Source organism: Cupressus sempervirens, chromosome 3 (assembly GCF_028749045.1).
Source record: "Cupressus sempervirens isolate cs-2001-9-10 chromosome 3, ASM2874904v1, whole genome shotgun sequence".
NCBI lineage: Eukaryota > Viridiplantae > Streptophyta > Pinopsida > Cupressales > Cupressaceae > Cupressus > Cupressus sempervirens.
Genome location: NC_143120.1, coordinates 869,280,289 through 869,307,213, shown reverse-complemented (window position 1 = coordinate 869,307,213; position 26,925 = coordinate 869,280,289). Strand labels below are relative to the sequence as shown.

General features: G+C 34.5%; 1 protein-coding gene across 3 annotated transcripts in view; it reads right to left on the bottom strand.

Moving 5' to 3' along the window:
* LOC149569542 (ABC transporter A family member 8-like) overlaps nt 1-26,925 on the bottom strand; it is a 189,173-nt gene that overhangs the window by 7,159 nt on the left and 155,089 nt on the right. For all 3 annotated transcript variants that reach the window (XM_089822219.1, XM_089822220.1, XM_089822222.1), the window contains exon 12: nt 14,548-14,748. In XM_089822219.1, coding sequence (XP_089678345.1) covers nt 14,548-14,748 — 201 coding nt within the window. The remainder of the gene's footprint in view (nt 1-14,547; nt 14,749-26,925) is intronic.

Here is a 26,925-nt window from a genome sequence, read left to right as displayed (position 1 = left end):
CTTTTATTACTTTATTAATTTTGGGTCGGCCATATAATCAATTTTACTATTACTACATGAGTTGATGGCCAAAGAATCTTGTAACTCATGCCACCTTGTATCTTGGTTGTAATTGAGCTATGTTTCACATGATGGTTCTTGATTTTTTATACCATTCTCATCTTTGCAAATCGGGACATTATTATTGCCTCATTACCAATCTTTGTCCTGCTCTCGATATTCTTTCTGCAATTGAATTCATCATTTTTGGTGTTACTTCCTTTTAAAAGTTCTTATATCAGTATATAGCCATTCATTGCAATTTGAAGCCTATTGGAGAAGGCCTTCCATACAAGCAGTTAGAGCTACACATATTTTGCAAATTCGACCAATACCAGGTCATGTTGTTAACTTTGCATATGTATCAATACATATTCTGTAAATAGATCATAATGCTTAACTGAAGCAATAAAGATTTTCCTATGCTATTTTACTGATTGAAAATGAAACGATGATCTTTTTCTTTATAAACCAGAAAACTGAGCCGAAATGCATGATTTCTATTTGTGAAAGTAATACTGAAATATAAGGCAGTACAGGGCAGACTTATACAAGAACATCATGCCATGTGTTTCCTCCAATAAGAACATTATGTTATATACATCCACAATCTTGAATAAGTATTGTAGCTGATACCAAGCCTCAAGAGCATTAAGAACTCTGATAGAACATCAGCTTTTTTTTCCATCTTATGTAATTATTCTTTGCCATACATGTCAGGTGCTAGTACAGACTTGCAAAGTCAAAACCTAGGTGACTCCATTATGTGTGTTGATCAATTACTTGTACAAAGCTTAATAAAGAATGTTGGTATATATTTCTTCGTATTTCACAAAGGATATATCTGACTTATATAGTGATATTATCCATATACCAGTTGAGATAAGAATTGGATTTGTGTACATAAATTTTGATTGATAAAGAGTACATAGATATCGGTCTATCTCCCAAGATGCACCCAAGATCAGCAAGGTCAAGTATAAATGGGTGACGGGGAGAGGTATCCCTACAAGAATAAACTGAGAATCAGTAACCAAAGAGCATGAATATCTTAAAAAGAGGAAATTGTTTAGTCCAAGTCAGCTCATGAATGTCCAAAGTATATTCGGTTGTCAAGTCGAGCGATGGTGATCGGGTTGTTCATTTGCCCGTCTAAATCCTTGGCCTAGGTAAATTAGAGGGATGCTTGCCACAATTGATCACTAGAGATCAGGAGTGCTAGCTAACAGAAGGAAGGTTGATGGAGGAATTCCTCAGCCTTCTCTATTACTTAACCGACACTCTAACACCGGAATGCTCGGATGGCAGGACTATGGTGCCCCAAGCCTCACCAGGGGTAGGTAGGGAGGACCTTTCTCATAAGATATTGTGTGGGTATATGGTAAGGTCCACGGTTGGGAGGTTAAACCTATGCCAATGCTTCTTCTCTTCACCAAATGTCGAGGTCTGCACAACATATCGACAATTATTACGTTACATGTATGAATTCCTAATCTATTACTTGTACATACTTTTTATGTTACTTTGAAGAGCATAATTGTGAATATAGTTAAATTATTAGTCTCTTCCTAAAATGTAATTGTAGAAGTTGGTTATTTAAGTCTATATTAATTGTCTCTCATATGAAATGGATATAGTTGTTGCTTAAATTCTGATTATTTATCCTTGTAAAATAAATTCAGTAGATAGTTTTCCTTTCTATTTGATGTAATGGATTTCAACTACTTTATGTCATTCCGTTATGATATTCAGTAATAATCTTAGAATAGGTTTTCTATTAGTAGTTTAGAAAAAATGTTATGTTACACTAATGGTGAGGGATGCATTTCCTTCAAAATATTATACTTCATTGTGGATTCGGGTACCAGATATCCTGTCCTTGTAGTAGATGATATCATTGACCACCTTGTATCGGTCATCTTGAATGTCGTCATCCAATAGTTTGCATGCAAAGGTGTTCTTGGAGTACTCCACCAATAAGTACGCCTTCCTATTGGTTGAGATATGAGACAATGAACAAATGGCAAGTTTTCTCGACAAAGCATTTGCAACAACATTATTTTTTCCCTTCGCATATTCAATGTCAAAATCATAGGCTTGAATCTTACTTACCCATTTTTGTTGCCTCTCATTTAGATCCCTTTGCTCCAGAGAATATCGCAAACTATTATGATCAGTACGGACTACAAACTTGGCACCCACTAGGCATTGTCGAAACTTGGTTAGGGTGTGCACGATAGCCAGCATTTCATCATAGATGGAATATAAGCACTCCACTTGTGTGATATCCCCATTTTGACATATATAATTTAATAATAAATAAGTATAATATATAAAGTTTATAATATTAAACTGATTAATAAAGTATATAAATTATTATATATCATATATATTATCATACATATATATTAGATATTTAAAATAATATACTATTGAATATAAATTTTATATATATATATATATACTATGATATATAAGATTAATGAATAAATAATATTTATAACACCTAATACTATTAATAACGATATCACTATACATATAATATATGTTATTAAACTTATATAAATAATATATACATATTAATATAATATATGGTATTATTAATATAAATATATAAAATTAATATAATTATATTACTCTTAATATAATATAATTATTATCGATGAAAGGACATGACTCTATGTATCATGCATATATATATATATATATATATATCAAACATTGAGAGGGATAGGATAAGAAAGATTATCAAATGGATACAAATAACAAGACAAATAAGTAAATGTCCTGAAACGGGACATTACAAGTGGTTTCAAAGCTGATTTTCCCACCAACCTGTGAAATTTTTGAAATTTTTTGTAGAGATACTTTATAAAGTAAAGAAGAACAAATAAAACATGAGTTATAAGAAATTCACAATATATTGGAAGCTTGTTAAGAAGCTTGTTAACCATTCTAGTTGGTTTTGATTAATACCATTATCAAAATTTTGATAGGAGTATAAGTTTGTGGAGCACTGCCCATGAGCAAAGTCTTTATGTGATTACAAATGGATTTGATACATACTCGCACATACAAAAATGTTCTCAATTTACATAATAGATTACAATCCATCATTATAGGCTAATACAATCACCAATCACAAGTCTTTAAATGTATGGGTTGCAAAAACTAAAACAGATAAAACCACAAATATCATAAGGCTCTTATGTGGCGCAAAAACTACTTTTTGTAAGGGGAGAGATTTGATTAATGATATATCACACATTTCAATGATAAATGTCCAAACTGGATGCTAATGGCTATGCAACCACAGAAAACATTTCTATTACTTTTCACAACTTCCTAAAAAACCACAAAGTGTCCCCTTTTGTCCCCCTTTGTATGATGGATGTTTTTCGTGCCTCTATAGCCACTGCCAAACTGGATAGTTGCATACAGTTGCACATTAATCTTCTTGATTGATGAACCAGTTATCAAGCACCACTAAATATTTGTGGACTGTTGTCTATCCTAGATCTGCAATAAAGATATATAGGCGAAGGCTCATCGTGACATCAGCCCTTGACTTAGAAAAGATTGATAGAGGAAAAATCAAGACAAAAAAAATAATTTAAAAAAAAAAAAAATATGTGACGTGATGTGGAATACATAAGAAAAGTTCAAAAAACTAAGACTAATGTAATATGACCGAAAACGTAGGAGGGAAACATCTTTGAAGGAATGTAAAAGTTTGAAAAGTCTCATAATTATAAAAACAAAAGCTAGTTAAGGAAAATCCGAATTTATAGGAAAAGTAGAGATTATAAGGTAGAAAAGTAAGATGTGGGCCATGGAAGGATTATAATGGTCAACACACATATGATGTATGTACCTAAATTCATTTTATTATTAAATTTTAATATATTTAATATAACATGTTATGATTTCTAAAAAGACTACATTTCATTTTTACTTGACAATACATAAAGGTGAGAAAGGGCTTGAATCATTCAAGAACATTTTAGGTATGTATTTAAAATTTTATTATTCTTATTATTATTAGTTTATGGAAAATTATAAATATAATATTTATATAGTAGAAAATTATGAGTAAGAACATATATATAATATTTTAAAAGGTAAATTATTGTTTGGGCAATTTTGTAAGAAGAATAAGGAATAAACATAATTGAGAATAAAATTATTATTTTTAATGCTATTATTGGATAAAATTTATTCCAAATATTATTATTATGAATAATTATCAAAAAATAATTTTTCAACATCATTAAAATTTGATTTATGGCAGTAAGAGTATGGTGTTACCAAGGAGGAGCTTGCCTAAGTCCAAGCAATTGGATCTGGGTACCAAGATGAAGTAGGGTCAACAAACTGTGATCCTTCGAGACATGGGTTAAGCAACCCCTAAACTAGACAATGATGGAAAGAAGACAAAGTGGAGTTGGAGCTGGTCCATGCGTCATACTAGTATGAAGGGTCCCACCTTTAATTAAATGAAAGAAGCATATTCAAGATGGTGATATTAGAGGAAAGATATAGGGAAATATGCACAAAGTCCAACGTATTTCAATGCACTCCATGTGATGACATCAGATCAACATCGGATAAGGGACTTTAATGTGGAAAGTAGATATGAAGATTGCTTCACACTCCTAAATCACCACTACAACACAAAAGGTAAGTTATATATTTTATTATGAAATAATTGTTAGTGTCTTTCTTATTATTGACGCATTTTGTTATTGTGAAGAATATTGAATAGTCTAATGCCTACTATCAATCAATGATTCAAATCAAATAGTTACAATGAAATGAATTTAATTTTAAGTTGATAAGTAATAATCATATAATTATCAAATTAGATATTTGCAATTAAATAATGATTGTATATAATTAAGTTTTCAAAATTCTAATATTGAATTCTAAGTGAGATTATTTCCAATCATTATCACAAATAATATTGTTAAGTAAAATCAATAAGGTCATCATCTTCCAAAATAAGATAAGGTCGGCGGTGGAATGGGTTGAATGACACCACTTGGAGGTACTAGGTAAGGCCTGCGGTAAGATGGGCATTGGGCTGCATCATCCAAGGGTACTAGGTAAGGCCTACAGTGGACCAAATACCTTGGGGTACATCATACAAAAGCACTATCTTGGAGATGATGATCGGAGAGAGATAGCAATAATGAGGGAGAACGGTGAGGCCCATGATTGGGTAACAGGGCACCCTTTTATAGTTTCTCCTCCCATACTCAAAAAATGATGAGTTAATAAATGAACTATACATTTGATTGACAATTCCCTAAATTGAGACCATAAATACCTTGTCAGGCAATTGATATAAGGAAATCCTAAAAAAGAAAATTTATAAATAAATGTGTACTAATGATTTTTTTGTGGTTGCAGGTTCACAATCAAGGAATTGCATAATGTGTTTCTTCATCTGTCTTCATCGTGTTTGCTTCGTGTCTTCATCTATCTGCATTGTGTTTGCTTCGTATTTTCATTCATTAAGATGTATATTTCATAAATCTTTTAGGTCTTTTGTATGCAAATATATTTTGTATCTATGAAGGAGCCTGTGTATGAATGATTTGCTTGAGGACAAGCAAATTTGAGAGGGGAGGACTGTGATATCCCCATTTTGACATATAAAATTTAATAATAAATAAGTATAATATATAAAGTTTACAATATTAAAATGATTAATAAAGTGTATAAATTGAAAATATAAATTATTATATATCTCATATATTATCATACATATATAATAATATACATATATATTAGATATTTAAAATAATATACTATTGAATAGACATAATATATATAAATATATATATCAATACTATGATATATAAGATTAATGAATAAATAATATTTTATAACACTAATACTATTAATAACAATATCACAATAGATATAACATATGTTATTAAACAAAGAGGAAGCTAAAAAGGTGGGAACGGAAAATAAGGAGGGGACCGAGGAGCAATTGAAGGTGTACGCTAAATTGGACAAGAGGGTTAAGATTTTAGAAGAAGGGTTCTTCACCTTCTCTAAATTTTCCCTAAAGTTCACCCATGCCACTACCACCACCCTCCAACTGCTGGCACAGGAGAAAGAAGAAGCTGGAATGGATATGGAGGATCATAAGCTCCTCTTTAAATTTCTTGCGGATGATTGGGCTCGGGTTTTGTTAGCTACAAAGGGAAAGGAAAAAACTAAGAATTATGTTTCTTAGTTTTAAGGGATCCTCGGATCCAAGTTTTTTTTATGTTAATTTGTTGTTTCTGGTTGTTGCTCAGACTTGGGTTGGCCTGGTTGTGCCAACAGTTTTTATGATGAACTTTAGTAGTATAGCAGACATAATAGACTTCTATTATAGTTTAGTTGGTTTGGTTCATAGTAGTATGTTGGTTAAGTTACATTCATAGTTTTATTCTGGTTATGTGGAACTTTTGTATGTTTTTACTCCAATAATGTTCTCTGTGGGTCTCTGCTAGTAATGTGCTAGTCACCAGCATTTTGGTTGTAAGGGCCGACCCCCTTGTTTTTGGTCGCTTTTTATTTCAAAAACATATGTTATTAAACTTATATAAATAATACATACATATTAATATAGTATATGGTATTATTAATATAAATATATAAAATTAATAAAATTATATTAGTATTAATATAATATAATTATTATCAATAAAAGGACATGACTCTATGAAACATGCATATATAAATATCAAACATTGAGAGGGATAGGATAAGAAAGATTATCAAATGGATACAAATAACAAGACAAATAAGTAAATGTCTTGAAACGGGACATTACAACTTGTGTAAGTTTACAGCTCTCATAGATTATTAGGTGTTTATCCTACATCAGTACGACATCAATGCCTTCTCCGGAAGCATCACACTCCAAAATGAAAGGTCGAGTGAAGTCAGGTAAAGAAAGGACGGGGCAAGTACTCTATTGCGTCCTTTAACAGGTCGAAAGTATGTCATGCATTTTCGTTCCACTGGAAGGATCCCTTCTTAGTCAAGTCTGTCAAGGGTGCGCTGAGTTGAGAGAAACCCTTCAAAAATCTTCTATAGTAACTACATAACCCCAGGAATCCCCTCAACTCTAAGAGTGACTTTGGTGGGGGCCAATCAAGGATAGCCTAAATCTTTTCTTGGTTAACCTAAATTCCGTATTTACTGAATATACCCTAGGTACAATATCTCCATCATCCCAAACACACACTTCGACTATTTGGCAAACAATGATAGTGTTTCCATGATTTCAAGAACTTCATCTAAGCGCTTCAGATGTTCTTCCCATGTTTTAATGCGAATGAGGATGTCATCAAAAAATACAATTGTTTGTTGAAGATGCAATTCATGCAAGACTGGAAAGTAGTTAGTGAGTTTTCCAATCCAAAGGCATGACTAGGAACTCATAATGCCTATGGTGACAATGAAAAGTCGTCTTTTCCACATCTTCTCATATGTGATCTGATGGTATTTAGAATGGAGATCTATTTTAGAGAAATAAGCTGCAACATGCAACTCATCCAACAATTCATCGATCCTAGGAATTGGATACTATTTTTTTATTGTTTTCTTGTTTAACACATGGTAGTCCACACACATGCATAACGTTTCGTCTGTCTTTTTCACCAACCCCATTGATGATGCAAAAGGGCTAGTGTTGGGATGATTCCGTCCCTTCTTGAGCAGCTCCCAGATTGTCTTCTCAATTTCATCTTTGAATTTTCAGGGGTGGTGGTGCAATGTAGTGATAACTGTTCTAGCATCAACTTCCAATTCTATAGAGTGCTTGAAACCATGATGGGGAGGTGTGCCAAGAGGAATGTTTGCAAAAGCTCAATCATGTGTACTGAAGATGGTTTGTAGCTCATCATCCTGATAAATCCATTGCCCTTTTATTGGTTCTACGAAAATGAAGCAATGTGCAACCCACACAATATCATCATGTCGAAAAATGGCTTCCATCCATTGAGGGGAGACTTCATTCGGTCCTTCATTGGCCATCCCCCTGAGAACAACCTTATTTCCATCTACATCAAAAGTTAAGTTCATCCGCTTGAAACTCTGTGTGTATTCATCTAGCGACTCCATCCACTGTATGCCCATAATGACTTCCATATCATCTAGATATACTATAAAGAAGTCCTCTATCATTGTATGATTAGCCATGGTGATACTCAGTTGGGGAACAAGGTGAATGCAGGGTAAGAGTGTTCCTCTGATGACCTTGACTTGGAATCATGTGTGAGCCTCGGTAGGTAGACCTATACGTTTCAACAAAGTTGAGTTTATAAAGTTTAGAGTGGCTCTACTATCTAGCATCACATGACCCTTTGTCCCTAAAGGAATCCTCGTACTCGGAACACCCTACGCCTCGGGCTCTCTACCAAGGCGATGGTTCCTCCACGTCGTACGAATGTGGTGATCTTTTCCATTCAATTCAAGCTAACCAATTTGGATTCCTCCATTTGGTGACCGGCCTTTGTGGGTAGATTCTCTTGATCGTCATCATTATTAGACACGACCTCGATATAGTGTATTTTCCCCTTACCAAGGCATCTATGCCTAGGTTCCCATGGTTCCTTACAATTAAAACATAATTTCTTCCTTAAAAGTTCCTGACTAAGGATTTCCCCCTTCTCATCAACCCGAAAGAGATGCAAGGGCGTGCTAAGGCATAGCATATCGAAAATTAGTGAAAGAATTAGCCTAAGGGGCGAAATGACAGGGTTTGGGAGTCTAAGTGGCAAAAGTGAATTTGGTGGGGGAATTTTCGGTTTGGGAAGATTAATGTGGTGGAAATCCTTAGCCTTAAGAATTTCCATTGGGGAAAATCAATGGAAATCCTTAGCACTAAGGATTTACCCTAGTGGAAATCCTTAGTCTTAAGGATTTCCACCACATTAATCCTCACAAACCCAAAATTCCACCATCCTCCAAGACACTCAAAACTCGATTAATGGCATGAAGGCAACATCATGGCTAAAATAGAACAAGGAATCACCAAGGAATGTTGAAATGAGGTAAGTTTTGAGAAAATCATACTTGGTCGAAATCCTTAAAGATAAGGATTTCCCCAATGGTAAGGATTTCCACCACTTTATCTCTTTTTATTTTGGCACCAAAATGCATTTCAAGCAAGTGTTAGGGGTAGAGGATGTTGAGTTGGGATGAAATTGAGTGACACTGATTAAGTTTGGAAGGTTTTTAGACCAAGGAAGGCTAAACCATATTTAGTGGAACAAAGAAATCCTTAATCCTAAGAATTATTAGTAGCCAACTCTTGTCCTCTGTAATCGCAAAAACTTCCCGCCATGGATTATTTTCGCTGTCCAAGGATGGAAGGAAATGAAGCACCAAGTGAATTTTGTTCATTATTGATGTGATTTTATTTTCAAATATTCTTATAAACTTAATGCTTTTCTCCTTTGTTTCACAAGGTGAATTCAAGGAGGGCTGTTAAATTCATTCTTGGATCAAATAAAAATTGGCACTAGGAGGAGCACATCCCTCCATCGTCATGACAATACAAATTGGCACTAGGAGGAGCTAGAGAGCAAGGTGATGATGAAGGCCTCAAAATTTCAAGAGGATACTGCAAGAAGATGGCTTAAGACTGAGGACTGAAGTGAGAAGGAAAGATTCGCGTTCCAGTTAGCAACCTACAAATTCAGATAAAAATTAAGAGGAAATTCAGGAAAGCACAGAAGATCCAGCTCCATGAGGACATATTCAAGGAGAATTATGGAAGATCAAGTTTACATGTTCGTGAAGATACAAGTGATTCAAGTCAATTCCATGAGGAAATTTCAAATGATAGAGAGAATCTCAAATGTTGAGATATACTTCTGCAATTTTGACAAACACCTTCTATAAGCCAAGGCTCCAAAAATTAGATAAGGATGATGAGGTGGAAATTGTTTGTCTCTTCCAATTGAAAAATGTCAATTTCAAACATAGTTAATCACAATATTTCAAGTGTCCTATTTTCTCATTGATTAGAAAAATCACTGTAATTTTCTTATTGGCCCATGAATTCGTGCCTTCATGTAACTGGTTGTAAATTTGGCAACCTTAATTAGGGTTTGTGGGAATAATCTCGGCCCTTGATCTTGAATTAGTCTTGGCCCTTCATTGTAATAGAAATACTAAAAAAGTTCAAGGCCTTCTCATTTACAATTCACGAGCTAAGAAAATTAGTTTAGGAGGTGAGCTTAGAGAGCTAGAGTATAGTAGGCTACCTGAGGGAGAGACTTGGTCAAATTGTTGCTATGATGCTTTCAAAGCAATGGATAGTTCATAGTTGGTTCTTCATGGTAAATTACTTGTTATTGCTTTGGATTGTTACATGGTTCCTGCAATCTTTCACTTAAGTAGATTTATTTGAAGGGTGAATCAGTATGATAAAAACTTTTGCCAAATTAAAATAACTTGTCCAAATAAATTTAAATGTTGGAATCAACAATTATGCACATGAACACAATAACACAAGATTTACGTGAAAACTCAATGTAGGAGAAAACCAGGACAAATAAATGCTTTTATATAAATTGTTCTTTTACAATGGTTGCAGGCTACAATCTAGTAGAGGCTCCAACCCCTAAGTTAATGAGCACCGATTCACTAAAAGCTCCAACTCCCACACTTCACAAGCACCGACCTACTAGAAGCATGAACCCCCCACTCATGTCTTCGTGACCACCAACCCACTGCACACAAACTTCTTCTCCATCTTGATGATGTTGCTTACCCAATTGATGATGGATGCAGTGTATCCCAATTTGAAGCCAACCAGAATCTATACTCTTCCTTTTTGCACTTATATCTTTAATACAAATATATTTCATAAAAGTCTGAATATATATACGTATTTTATCTTCCGTTCATCCTTTTTATGTATCTTTACAATAAATATATAAATCAGAAAATCTAAGCATATATCCATCTGCTTCTTATCTCCGTATATATCCTTTTTATAATCTATTTTTTTCTTATACATATTCTTCACCCCACACAAACTACTGACTTCTGCTCTCTTATTTCATTATCATTCATCTTATTTTTCTTTTAAAGATAGCTTCTATTTATACCTTTATCTCTCTTAAGTCATGACTTTACATTTGAGATGACATGCCTTTTCAATAAGACAAGTTAATCATTTGTCTTAAGTAATCTCTTAAAATCGAAGCACTTAAGGAACAAAACCTTCTCCCAAATCTGAATACAGCCTTTAACCATATTAATAATATCTTAGTTATTTGAACATACTTTGAAGACACTTATATTTACCCGCATCTTCTGTTGTCCATTGCATCTCAATTTTTAGTTATATCTACACGTCATAGATTTCTGACTTGTAATGAATTAATTTGGCTACACTAAAGGATATAATCATTTTAGGCTTAACTTCAATCACTATCCTCTAATCGCTGTTATATTTCTTTGATTCTATTTGATATGCTCGGAATATTTATTTGATGTGATAATCATAATCCCTCTATTCTCAATGACTTGCATCATTATCGTTTTTTATCTTGAGCTACTTCAGAATTTTGTATCATATACTACCGTAGAGGCTAAAAGACTTAGCACACCCTTTTATTTTGTTCGATATTTCCCAAACGGTAATTATATCTATCTTTTCATAATACAAATGCCACGATATGTATGTGGATGTGTTCCTTAATTATCATAAGATATACGTTGGCTAATCTACTTTCATTGTTTCTTAGAGACTTCATTCTTTTGTCACCAAAACTCTGTAATGTAAGAATCACCTACTGACTTGTTGGGTGGATATTTTGCAACCAACAATTTGGGGTAAAATCCAATCGCAAAATAGGATGACCAACCACAGTGTGTGAGATAAATTCTCTCCTACCTTAAAGGGAAGGCCCCCCCTTCTCACCATTCCTTGGATCAACTCAAGGTAAGCAAAAAGCTGAGAGATTTTGTAAAGGGATGTAACTAATATTCTTTCCTCTTAACTTTCAGGAAAGAATCCACTTACTCATGGAGCGACTAATGGGCAGGGTGAAATCTCTAACTACACTTCTATCTAAAAGCTGAGAATAGTGATATCGATAAACAAACACTAACTCAAAGGTTAGCTGATAGTGTACCGATTTGGCTCTAAGTCTGGTTGCAATTCTATATGAATATGCTTTACTAAAAGGGCACAAAGACTTGCAAAAGTAAATATATCTTAACTATTTTGGGAATCAAGAGAGAAATATAAGCTACATACAAAGCTTCCAACTATATATCTCCACAATTGCTCCTAGTCAATTCTCCAACTCCAATTGCTCCTTAACTTTTTTCACACTCAATTATCAAGAACACAAGATTACATGAATCATAGATAACATATGTGAATTACAGACAAAGCTTCTAATTCACACAACTAACAATCTCACTCAATTAAAGTTAAGTCTCAATTGCTCATTTGTATTCACTTTTTTCTCAAAATAGTGCTACACAAACAAAGTTCTGCTGGCGTAATTTCTCCAGAGCTTTCTTGCATACAATAAAAGATAAAATATGTTTTACAATGAGAGGGTACTCCTTTATATATAGGCAAAGGAGTTGAGAAAAAGATGGAGGAAAAAGTGGGAGCAACTCAACCAACTTTGACCTAGTCTAACTAGAAGAGAAATTATCGAGTTAGATGCAACACACATGCAACTCGCAATTACATGTAATTACATCTTTTCATGCAATGCATCCTCTTAGATCTACAAACAGAAATAAATAAAAAATAACAATCTTGAAGATTGTTTTTTAGTGCCTTGAACTTGATGATAACATCACACACTATAGGAAGATCAAAAATCTCCATTGTCTTTGATATGGCCTCTATCCTTACTACATCTGCATATGCTGATTGCACATCCTTAGAATTTGCCGCCAGCAAATCTAGCAAGTGTTTTGTCGAAGATTTATACAAGACAAATTCGTTCATTGTGTGAGAACCAAAATCCTCAGAATCTAAATCAGCACTGATCCTGATTGTATATTCTGAATTTGCCCTTTCAACTGCAATCAGATTACCACGTTCATCAAGAACCTGACATCTCATTTGTCCCAAATCACATGTGATCCATGTTTCTATCCTCTAGCAATCTCCAAGAGCTGTCTGCAACTTTGTAAAGTTTTCTCAATGTTTCATCTTTAGAACCCATAAGCCCTTGATATCTGAAGAACATTTCACAGGATGGAAGAATGTCACATGAAACCATGGCATCTAAATCAAATTTAGCAATCTCACCCAAGTCATTGAGAATCTCCTTCAAATCATCTACTTCTTGAATCAAGGAGGAAATCAAATTTTGCTCCATTTCATTCATATCTTTGATACGCTTAAGAACTGCAAATGTTTCTGTAATGGCTCGAACTCCTTTAGAGATGATTTCTCCTATCCAAGACTTGGCAGCTTCAATCAGCTTTCTTTCCTTGGACGTCTGAGACACAATAACAGCACTTTGAGAAGATTGTTGCCAAATGACTTCATTTAGGCTAGTAACCTCCTGTTTGAGTTGATTCTTCTTCCCCCATAATTCATGATTGCTTGACCCCTAGTCACTATTTTGTCTGGCAGGTCATCTGAATCTAACATAGTTTCTAGAACCTAGAAAACAGTTTCCAACTGCCCCTCCTGTACCTTCCAGCCTTCTGTCACTAATAAATCAGCATCAAATGTCAAATCAAACAGACCTCGCTATCTCTGATCCTTTTCACTTCTGATTTCTTATTAAATTGTGACTTTGATGCTTTATTTTGCTTAGGATAGACCTAAATCCACTTATTCAACTGTTATTTGAAAAGAGAATCAGATTAGACAATTGGAATAGCACTTTAGTGCATAAAGCCTGCTTACAGTCTAGATTTAAAAACATCACTCCTTGCATTCAACAAGGAGAGTTTGAACAGGAGCAGCAGCATAGAGAAGAGGAGACTGGTTTGAGTCATCTACTAGATCAAAAAGGAGAAAAATTAAAGGTACAAAGCTGAAGTTGAATTGCTTGACACAGGTTGTAACAGCAACTCTACTAACGCATTTGAGAAATACACCCTTGCAGAAGAGAAATTGCCGCTACCAAACATTTTTATTACTTCCTCTGGAGGGTTTTCCTAAAACAAAAAATTGTTTGTGATGTATAATTTCACTTTGGTACTTTGTTTCATTGCAAATGGCTCTTTAATTTAGCCAATTCTCACTTCCATTTATATGTCCAAGTTGAACAGTATTTTATTTGCTTGATTCACTTGTTCTAAGTAGATTTGGAGGAAATTACAGATCCAGAACAAAAAAGAAATACAATACACAAGTCAATGTCATCTGATATTGGAAGGCAAGCATAACTTACATATCAAATCGTATACACACACAAAAAAAAAAAAAATATGTGACAAATCAGATACCAAGAGAAATATACCAAATTTCAAGATGTTTAACAAATTTAAATTTACCATGTTTAAGGAGGTAGTCTTCCCAGCACCATTGGGACCAAGCATACCAAAGCACTGTCCTCGAGGTAGAGCAAGTGACAAACCATGGACTGCATATTTTTCAGCGTTACCACTCTGTCTTGGATACACCTTCTTAAGGCTATCACAAATTATGGGATGGGATTGGGTAGATGATTGTAATAACTGTTCCACCACTTCCCTCTGCAGGGAGAGAAAGAGAGAGAAGAATTAGATAATAAGCAGAATCTTGGTGGGCAGATGCCACAAACAAATGTAAAATATCTTTTAAAATATCATCTCAAAAGAGAACAACATCCACTAGAAATAAACTTGCTGAAATACTATTCACTAAGTTATGTGCAATTTCCTTTTCACCCAACAAACTGCATTTTGTCACTTAGTTACTATCAAACCAGCATACAGTTCATAAATTATCCACACAAGCACTTTGAAACCTGGATTTATAGCCTCTTCCATGTATATGATAATCATTTATCCTCTAATTTTACTCCAATTCAAACTCCAGGGCCTTCTTTTTATTTTGTTCTTTGGTTTTGTCCAGGCCATGTTCTATCACAGAACTTATACTAAATATGGTAGCTTTAATTTCTCATTAATGTGTTTGCAAACACTGCATAAGAACATTAAAAATAATATTCATTATTTTCAAGACAATATTTTATTCGTAATATCATGATCTTAGTTTTTAAAATATTGGATTTCTAAAGGACTTGCCATGGAGTCTTGATATGAACATTTATTTAGAAAGCAGCATGTTATTTTACATCTAATAATGCACTCAAATCTGGCATTTAGGAGACAAAAGCAGTTTTGTTATTGCTTGGCAAGAAAGAAACCGTATTAAGTTGATATCTTTTTACTTAGCAACACATTCATGCAGGGAATTACATTGTTCTTGAACTGAATTGCAAGTTAATGTTCTTCAGGAATAGCTCTTTTCTTAGTGATCTTGTAACTATTTCATTGATGCTTGGTCACTAAATATGTGCACATGGCGGCACTCTCAAGCCACAAAATTTCCTAGCAAAATAGAAGTCATTTTCAGTTGAACTTCTGCAGAATCATAACAAAGACCATCATCTTTGAAAGGCGCAAGAGCGTGGCCTTTCTTCTAGAATAAACTTTCAACTTTTCTTCCCAGATAAAGGATACCCCAGAAGTCATATATCACAAAGTGACTAGAGTTACAATGACATGTCCTATTTTGAGTCAGTTTGCGAAGATTTGCCTCTGTTGAGCATAACATAAGAGAGAGATCCTCCGGAAAAAGAGATATATCCTGATTGCAGCAATCTAAATGAGAAAGATTGGAATGTTCCCATTTTTGGACTCTTTCTTTTTGGTTGGCTTTGATGTTATGGGTGTATGCCAACCTTATCAAAGTAGTTATTTCACATTACCAACAAGTTCAGATGGCCTATAAGACTCAGGGGACTATCCAAGGTTATTTTTAGCTTCTGGTGTGCGCTCCAAGAGTTTTGAAAAGAGTAGTATTTATAGTATGTCATTTGGTTGGTTCAAACTGTCATCAGTCATCATCAATATTGTTGATGTTTGGCAGCTTCTGATGGAAAAACATATATATAATTATATGACATATAATTGAGATATAAATAAGAGAGAAATTAATATAATATATATGTGTGCGATTAAATATATTATTATATTAATTATTTGATTAATGAATAGACATGTCCCTTGATATTGCATTCATGGCCTATTCTCAATATAAATATAAGAGGATATTGCATTTGGAACAAACATACCAAATACAATGGTAGTGTTAATACATTTGTAGCAGATCCTCAAAAAATCAACATGGTATCAGAGACATACTACAAATGTAGAAAAGGAAGCTTGTACTTGATAATGGGAAAACTTTTACATAAAGCAGAAGGAAGTAACCAGTTCTATGACAGCTGATCACTATATTGATAAAGCATTGGTTAAAAGATTCAATCTGTAAGTAGCAATTAAAGAAGGAAGAAATCAGATATGAGAAGACAAGGTTTCATGAGAAGTCACTTCTCGTCACTCAACAAAACTACTAGTATAGTAGTTGATATTTAAATAGAGACAGAGACTAGTGGCAGGCAGACGAAAAACAGGAAATGTAATTCTAGGAGAATCAATGGGAGATTATTCAGTTACGTAAATACCTATCACGTCACGGAAAGTTTTTTTAAGGAATCGCGGGTCACAATCTTATTGGAAGGTGATTCATAAGCTTTGATATAATCTGTATCAGGCTGAAGCACTTATAATTAATATTCGACAATATCTGAAGAGATTATAATCAAGGCTGACTGTCTAAGACTTCCTACCAATCCCTGTGCGATCTTAGCGGAGTTTTCTGACTGAAGCGTAGTCTATTTGGCAAATACAACCGTAGTGAAAAGCGTTGCACATTACAGGAAAATTGATAAATGCAATGAAGGTCAACTACCATCACAATACTTCCATTGTAGTCCTTCTATCAAGAATAATGGAAGGCCACAGTGGAATAGTATGTGATAGGATGAGATCGAACAAATACAGGTTGGGAGTAGTTTTTTATTTCTTCCTGTATTTGGCTAGAGCAGACAATTGATCTCCCCATGTTTTACTTCCTCATCATATTGCCTGGGCAAGAGAAACAACTCTCTTGTATGTATGTCCTAGGTGTTGGAAATTATCAGTGCCATAAATTTGCATTGAAAACATTAGCACAGGGCAATTGGATATCTCTCGAGAACATTCATCTCCTCTAATCTCTTTCTTGATGTCAAGCCTCGTATTGGTGACAAATGTTGCTCCGGAGGGACACATCCAACATGATAAGACCATGTTTATGGACACATTGGTTGAGTAGGCCCGTCATGTTTCTACCTTTGTTGTTCACAACGAGGTACACTAACACTCAGGTTTATGAGCAGAATTACCAAATTTCTATCAAAGTAGTTTCCATATTGCTTTGACCAGAAGTAATTTGACGTTATTTTCGAAGCTTGCTTAGTGATTTAAGTGTTCCTTAAGTGTGGGCCTACCAAGGTGGCAGTACCTATTATTTGAAAAATGAACAAGTGTTTGGCAAATCCAAATAACACTGCTCTTGTCAACAAGTCTGACAGGATCAATATTGAATGGATATAAAAGATATAATATAATGAGATGACCATCAAGGTACATGTGGGTAGAGAAAGGTAAGTATAAAGGTATGTGTTCATTTCATTGATTTCTATACATTCATTATTTATTAGATATTATAATTGAATATATATATTAGTTATATTCAATCATTTTGAGATATTTGTCAATTCAAATGGATAATGTTTAATAAATATTTAAATTTGACTATATGATTAAATATCTAAAATATATAAAAATGCATATATATGTAGAAATATCCTTTGATTTAATAATTTGACATTATTAAATATAAAAATATTAGTTGATGTGCAAACAAGATGGTAATTTAATCTCTTAAGAATATAAGTGAGTATAGATTAAAGTATATCTTTAAATTAGATATTTATCTATATTGCATTGGAATGATTTAATATTATTATGCAGAATTATTTATTATCCTTCATATTTTATTTAACTAATCAATGAAGTTTCTCTCTTATTTGTATTTTTGCATATACTATAAGAGCCTTGCGCCTTGATCTTTTCCTTCCGAGAATGCAATTGCACAAAAAGGGAGATTAATATGAGATTCAGAGGGAGTCTAACACTCTTCAAAGGCAACTTTGGAGGAGGACCTTAGAAGATTGAGATTCAGAGGAACCTTGACATTTTATTAGAGGCAACCTAAAAAGAGATGGAGCAAATAGAAGATGTGATTCAGACAACCTTTGGAAATCTTATTCATATTGGTTTAGAAGGAGTAACCATGTTGAGATGGATTCTACATTGATAAATAAATTATAGCAGACAAGAGGACTATGATTCATGATATACCTTGTGACAATGTGATTTTAATGGGCCTAAACCCTGTATACATCATGAGGAAGTGACGACTTCTAAATGATGCCACTTGTATTTGTATAAGTTACTAAAAGGTAATGATCTTACAATAAATTTATTTTTCTATTATGATGGGTATCTTATGATGTCTATGCAGATCACGATAGATTATACTTTGCATTGTGAATGTTCATATGGTAATCATTATGAGAATGCATGTGCACATATCTTATAAACATTTTTTAAGTGCATGGTAAATGTTATCGATATTCTAGAAGGCCATTAATTAGAGTACTTGGTGAATATCACACATCTTGATGTTTTCGGAGGCCATTACTCATAGAGTACTTGGTGAATATCACGCATCCTAATGTTCTGGAAGGCCATTACTCACAGTATTTGATGAATATCTTGTATTCTAGAAGGCCATTACTCAAAGAGTATTTGGTGAATTTCATTGATATTCTAGGAGGCCAATAGTCATGATATCATATGTGATATTAAACATTTTTGAGTGTTCGGTGAATATCATATGCTGATATTCTGGGAGACCAATACTCTTGATATCAAATTTGATATCAAAATGATGGATATCTTCTCTTCAGAGATATCCTTAATCTTGCTAACTTGATATTACTTTAAGGTAATTTGTATGTTTATCCTCCCTAACTAAGAGGGAGTGTTGATGTCTAGTAGCTTCTAACAAATAAACATATATATAGTTAGATGAGATATAAATGAGACATATATTTATGAGAGAAATTTATATATATATATATGATTAAATATATTATTATATTAATTATTTTATTAATGAATAAAAATGTCCCTTTAAGGGACATGTCCATTCATAGCCTATTCTCAATATAAATATAAGAGGATATTACATTTGGAACACACATACCAAATACAATGGCAGTGTTAATACATTTGTAGTAGATCCTCAAAAAATCAACAAATATGACTCCTGTACATATCTATTCCAATGAATTTCAACCATTTCTGCAACTTGGGTGCATTATTGAGGTATATTTTAATTAAATTTATTTAGCTTTTTCTTTTCAGCTAAAAGAATTTATCAAGAACCTCAATATTATAGCTCATTGGAATGAGAACAAAAAGTTTTTTTAAACTTTGGACAATTTGCATTGTGAATCCACAACCCAAAATAATTAAATATTTAAATAAAATACTTTTGAGGATATTTTGCAATGGTATTCTCCCATAAGGGATTCCACATAAATCTTCTTGTGTTGTGTAATTGTTGAATCTTAGGGTGAATCATATTGTGCAATCGATATCTTTATGATATTATGTTTTAAAAAGTAAAGAATTCTATTATACTAATTCATCCTCCACCCTCTCAGTATAATCATGTGCTCATCAGTATTCACTCTTACATTACATTTTATTGCATACTTTAGCTATAAATTGAGATAATATTCTAACAATCAGGTGTGCACCTCTAATTCTTCTTAGAGGTCCAGTAAAGCCAATGCAACTATGGTCTAAACACATGGATAGGAATCACCCATATTGCAATGTTAAAACCTAGTCTGCTAATCTTCTACTGAAGAAATTGGAAGAGTGGCGACCAAGGTTGACAAAAGAAGTAATGGAATTTATCAAACATCATGAAATGCATCCTAATGGGAGAATAAAGAAATATGGATAATCATTTTTCTACACTATATACTCCAATAAGAATGCATTGAGCCATAGTTAATTAGTTAATGGAATTTATCAAACATCATGACACGCATCCTAATGGGAGAATAAAGAATTATGGATAATGGTTTTTCTACACTATACACTCCAATAAGAATGCATTGAGCCATAGTTAAATTGTAGAGATTACCCCACATAGTATTGTCCATGATTCCTTTCTTAGAAGCAATGAAACACTATAAATCTTAGTTACCGATTCGGGCACATGAATCGGATCCGTGGATTCGTGATTTTTTTTTTCCCCGATTAGGATTCGTGGGGGATTCGTGAATATATATATATATATATATTACTGATCTTGCCCAAGCCCCAACTAGTAACAGATATATATATATACATATATATATATATTTATTTGTTTCTCTCATTTATTAGTATATATAATGCATAAAAAGGTCATTTTAGCACTAGAAAGCAAAAATATATATTTAAAAAAGTCATATTAAATAACTTAGACTCACTTAAACCTGTCGATCCTTGAGGATTCACGCTGGATCCTTGAGGATTCGTGCCTGGATTCATGCAGATCCGGGCAGGATCCTTGTTTTACACAGTGGATTCGTCAGGATTCGTGGGCCATGAATCCTGACGAATCCACTATGTAAAACAAGGATCCTGCCCGGATCTGCATGAATCTGGATCCGGATTGGACCCGAATCCGGATCTGGCCTCTAGGGCACGAATCCGGTAACTAAGCTATAAATAATATGATTCCATGGACCCTGAAAAGAATGGTTCCCTTCCTCCCACAATGAATATTGTTGATTTTTCATTATTGGGGAAATAAGGTATTGAAATGGTAACTAAATATATGGATGATTTGCAAAAGGTATTGCGATGAATAGAGACCTTATGATCTCATGAGGTTCACTGTTAAAAAAAAGGCTCAAAGCATGTCAGGAATAAATCACAATTATGATGAGCCATAAGATTTAATTAAACATTGCACAACTAAGATTGAGAAGAAAAGGAGAAGACAAATGAATGCCAATTATTTTGTCTGAAAGAAAAATTGAATGATGGATGAAAACTATTTAAGAGTACTTCCTCCTCTCAAAAACCCAATTGAAATAGTGTACAAATACATGGAAAGATTACTTGATAATCAAGAACTAGAAATGTCACAAATTGGAAAACAGGGACATCTTAAGAAAGAATCTATGCAAGAAATATAAACAAGGCTTATTAGAGCAATCAACGTCAACAATCCCCCAACCAATACAAAGGGATGTACCAAAAAGCTTGTTATATTAATATCTCAATTAGTAGTTTATTGTGTTACTAAGGGACCTACCACAAGATTTTGTAGTTGATGCCATTAGGTGTACCCAATGCTCAACAAGGCAAGAGGCTGTTTGAAATATTGAGACTTGGTCAAAACGGGATGATATTATAGAGAATATTGAAGCCATGAGTCTTAAAGCTTGTGATAAACATTTGGTTGATGACTACTTTCATAAGGCCCCTAACATTCAAAGACTTTCCTAAATGTGCAAGGTAAGGAAAATGGGGATTAAGATGGATTGAAGAAAGGTAATCTTGACAAAGAAAGGGTACAACGCTATAAAAAGTAATATACCTCTCCTAATTTTAAGTACAAGTGTTGAGACTATCACTCTAAAAGAGGGGAGAAAGTTGGTTCAAGCTAGTGGATGCTTGTAACTTCCTGATTGGGATATTGCAGAGGATAATGCTTTTGATTCCATAAGGAGAAGAAAGAGTAACACAAATATTTTCAAAGGTCAAGATGATGATACTAAGTTTTTCTCTGGATCTACTTCTACTCCATATCTTGTGAATTTGGCTATTTGGGCAATTTGCTTAATGTTAAAAAGGCCTTAAACCAATTATGTTTTCCAACATCTAGTAGGGAAAACTTAGTTACAAATTCTCTCCCAATAGGCCTGGAGGCAAATGCGAGTGCTTGTAGAGATAGATTCAAGTCCTAGTGCGCTCTAGATGGTTCCGAGAAGCGCATCACAGGGTTGTAAATGCCCTTTAGATGTGTTCCAATGCATCCAAAGAGCATCCACACTCCTATGATGCACTTCCTAGACCCATCCAAAGCTTACCAAGGCGCATCTACGAGCATCCCGACACCAATTTGCTAGAAAACGTCAAATGAGTTTCTTTAATTATCTTCTTTTGCCTCTAAACCCTAAAACGATCCCAATAGAAAGGTCATTCATTGTTTTTAATTCTTATTTTGTTGTAATCATTGAACCATGAACAAAATTCTGATAATCTAAAAGTAATGATTTTCAGATTTGCATTGGAATTGTGAACATAGATATATATGATATGGCTTATTAGTTATTTCAATTTGAATATTTCTTAACTATCAATTGGCATTTAATATTTATCATACTATCAAATGATTTAATTTTGTATATTTCTTGCATTTCTTTATACATATGCATATATATCTGTGTGTGTGTGCACGTGTGTGCGCATGTGCATGTGCGTGCATGCATCCAAACGCAATCCAAAACCCAAAAACAATTGTGCACCCACATCCGCATCTGCACCTGAACAGCAACTTAGAGGAAAACTAATAGCTAAAATGATGGAAAATGTCTCAACAAATAAGGCAACAACATTGGTAAATCATAGTCTCATACTACTCATTTTAGCCAAGCAACCACTAAGAAATCACATGACTATTTGGTCAAGCATGAGGAAAACTTAAACCTGAAAGTGCATGAACAAACTTTACGGTATCAAAAGATGACTTAAAGGAGCAAATGCAAACTCCTCTGCATAGTCTCCTCTTTAGTTCCAAAACTTAGCCACCAGCCATAGCACAAAAAGGTGTTGACACAGAAATAAGAATAAGGTGAAATAGAATTTTCACTAAAGAAGACAAAAAAGAAAAGGAACAAGCCAAGGAAGAAGCAAGGGCTTCAAGAGCCAAGCGACAATATCAATTTATAATTTATAGAGCCTTTCATTATAGAATAAGAAATATTTATAGATCGTGTGATGATTTGTGGGTGTATGGTTAACATTTGTAAAGCATCTAAAAGATGAGATAGATGTAGTGATTTTGAGATAAGAGACAACTGGGTGCCTCATATTTATCAGACAGAGAAAATATATGTTAAAACAAAATAATTTTCCGAATGAATTTTGTCATCAGTAAATATTGTGTAGCCGACAAGGTGTGTGTCAGGATATAGCCGACGAGGTGTGTATCGGAATGTATCTCATCGGTATATGCTCCTTCAAGAAGGTTCTTGTTATGTAACCGACATGTTGTATGCAGCTGACGGACCCCTTCGGGAAGGTTCCTCGAGATGTATATATACACCCTCTGAGTAATCATTGTAATCATCATAAGCATAATGTAATGCGAATAATAGGAGTTCTATTGTTCTTATCTATTATCTGTGTGCATTAATTTCTTTACCCCAGTACGGTAAACATTTCGCACCATTGTGTAATGTCCCCTTTTTAGCATTCATAGCATGATGTTGTCATTAGCCTATTTCCCCACGGTCCCGTAGGCTAACCAAGACATTAAAGGGGCTTAGAGGCCATTTGACCTATATAGTTTCAGTTGCAGGTCTTTCTGAGGGGTTTTGAGGCAACTTTGGGCATACTTACTATTTATAGTAAGTCATCTTGGACATGGGCGGACATCCAGTGGCAATGGTATGTCAATGGTAATTGTTTAAAAAATCGACAAGAAGACTTGTTTATCATTGATAAGATTTGTTATGCATTGATAAAGCTATTTTATAAAGTTAAATTTAAATATTTAACTTTATTAATGCATAGACTATAGTTTGTGAAAAATATTTAAATTAAAAGAGTCCCCTTTATTTTATAACACATTGGAGACATAAGTTACATAAAGGGAGTTATGTTTTACCCCACATTGAGAAAACGAATGATGGAGCTCTTGTGAGAACACTATAAACGAAATGGAAGAGCTTCTTTTATGCATGGTTGGAAATATCAAAGAAATTGGAGAATTTTCTGGAGGTTATGTCTCAATAGTTTGAAGGACGAAATCCCTTCAAGCTAAAAATCTTGACGCCATTGAAAGATATGGTCTTGAGATTCAACAGGGTAGCAATCCGAAAAAGCAGAAACGAAAAACTAGTCCAAAAAAGCGGAACCGAAAAAGCAGGCGGAAAAAGCAACATTGAAAAAGCAAGCAGAAAAAGCGGAACTGAAAAAGCAGGCGGAAAAAGCGGAATCGAAAAAGCAAGCGGAAAAAGCGGAACCGAAAAAGCAGTTCGAAAAAGTAAAGCAGAAGGGGCAGCATTAAAGGAAAATTATTACAGCCATCTACAACCACGTTCCCTTGTTAGTATTGTTTTTTTTAGGGTATTATAAGTTTCAGCTGTAAGTGTGCATTATACCAGCATTGTCATTTTGGTAATCCATGTAAATGCCAAAGTCTTGGCCATATTTCATGATCATTGTATTAGAAATTTGATTGCAATCAAAAAGATAATAGTTGCTGGTGTCATTTAAGCAATTCAATCTCATTATTTATCAGCTAAATAGTTTGCATACCAACTGTTTGCAAAAAATGCCAGTTGGCTGTAGGTGTTCTTTTCTCATGCTTAGATCATAATATATGCACTAAATATTGTCAAAATTAGGAGCACACTCATGTTAGGTCATTGTGTAGTTCATTGTAATCTTCTATCACTAGATTCTCATTGATGCAAATTGGAAAAAGTCATTTAAAACAAGCTGAAATACTATATCAGTCATATGTCTCTTGCATGTGAATTGTTTGACAAAATTCTTTGAGCCTTCAATCAGCATCTTTGAGAGCAGATTTGAGGAGGGTTATTACAGTGGTATCAGAGCTTAAAAGCAAAGTGTTTGACGAAATGTCAAACAACTGAAGTATAAAAATTTTTGGTGTTTGAAGAAGTTATAACCTATTGGGGTCATTACAGTGGTATTAGAGCTTGCTTGCAAAGTGTTTGACGAAATGTCAAACAACTGAAGTATAAAGATTTTTGGTGTTTGAAAAAGTTATAACCTGTTGGGGTCATTACACATTGCCCAATGGACCTGGAACAAAGGTGGAGGAATGAAGACTAATGTCGAATTAGCTGAACAAGAATAAGAATAAGCTCAAAGACAAGAATGAAATACGCACAGCACAAGAAAATCTAATTTTGGCACAACAAGCCGAACACAGAAGGAGGTTCCAGAAGATTGTCAACGGACACAGAAGCACTGAGGAATTGTTGGAGGAGACTCGACAACAAGTGGAGTTGGTGGAAGAAGCAAGGGAGGAGTTTTTGAACCTATATTTCCCGAGGGAAGAGAATCCAGACGGAAAGGAATTAACTTGCACAGCTCGAAGTGCCGAGGGAGCACAAGCATGGAGTGAACTCTTCGTCCGTGATACACTTCCAGAACGAACAAATTCGCTTAACAGAGACCCTTCTTCACCAAAAAGCACAGCTGTCGGAATACAAAGCGTTGGTGTCGGGATACAAAGCGTTGGTACCGGAGAGCATAGCGTTGGTGTCAGGATACAAAGCGTTGGTACCAGAGAGCAAAGCGTTGGTGCTGGAATACAAAGCATTGGTGTCGGGATACAAAGCGTTGGTACCGGAGTGCAAAGCGTTGGTGCCGGAATACAAAGCGTTAGTACCGGAGAGCAAAGTGTTGGTGTCAAAATACAAAGCGTTGGTGTCAGGATACAAAGCATTGGTACCAGAGAGCAAACCGTTGGTGCCGAAATACAAAGCGTTGGTGTCGGGATACAAAGCGTTGGTACCGAAATACAAAGCATCGGGGTCGGAGTGCTAAATAGTGCCGGTGTCGCACTGCCAAACAGCATCCAGTACTAATGGTAGGACCAAAGGAAAAATTGCCAAAATTTCATGGTGATGGAGTAGCCGATCCAATCCAACATTGTAAAACATGCGAAACGATTTGGAGGGCGAATGGCATAACAGATACAAACAAATGGGTCTAGCAATTTCCAACCACCCTACGAGGTGTCGCAATTGATTGGTTTGACGATACAGATCCCCAAAAGTTAAACAATTAAGACAACATCAAAAAGGAGTTTATTACGGAATTTGAACTATTGCGCGATGACAATGAGATCGTAGTAGAGATATACAACACAAAACAAGGAAAAAATGAAACAATCCAAGTCTACGCCAGGAAATTAAAAGACTTGATAAATAAAATGGAAGAAAAGCCGGCTAACAGGCTACAAAAAAGATGGTTAATTGAAAGCCTACACCTGAAGTTGTGGAAGAAGATGAAGATTGTGCCGCCATCGTCATACACTGAAGCATACAATCGAGCAATGAACTTAAAAAGTGAGCAGAAGACAAAAAAGAAGAGTAGCTCATCCGATTTAGAAGACGACGCATCTTCGTAAGGGGAGAGCAGCGATGACGAAAAGGGCAGCAAGAAGGTCCAAGCCCTCCAAAAGGATATGATCTGGATGATGAAAGAATTTAAGAACATGCAGAAGGAGACCAAGGGAAATGAGCTATGGTGTATAGAGTGCAAGAAAGAAGGTCATACGAAAGGATCCTGTCTGAAGGACCAATTCTGCGACATCTGCTAGATCATAGGACATTCCACAAAGGAATGCCCCTTCAATATGAAAACAAGAGGACCTCAACAAGTGTTCCTAACACAGGAGGCTTCTGCGCCAGGAGGGAGCGGAAACACCAGTAC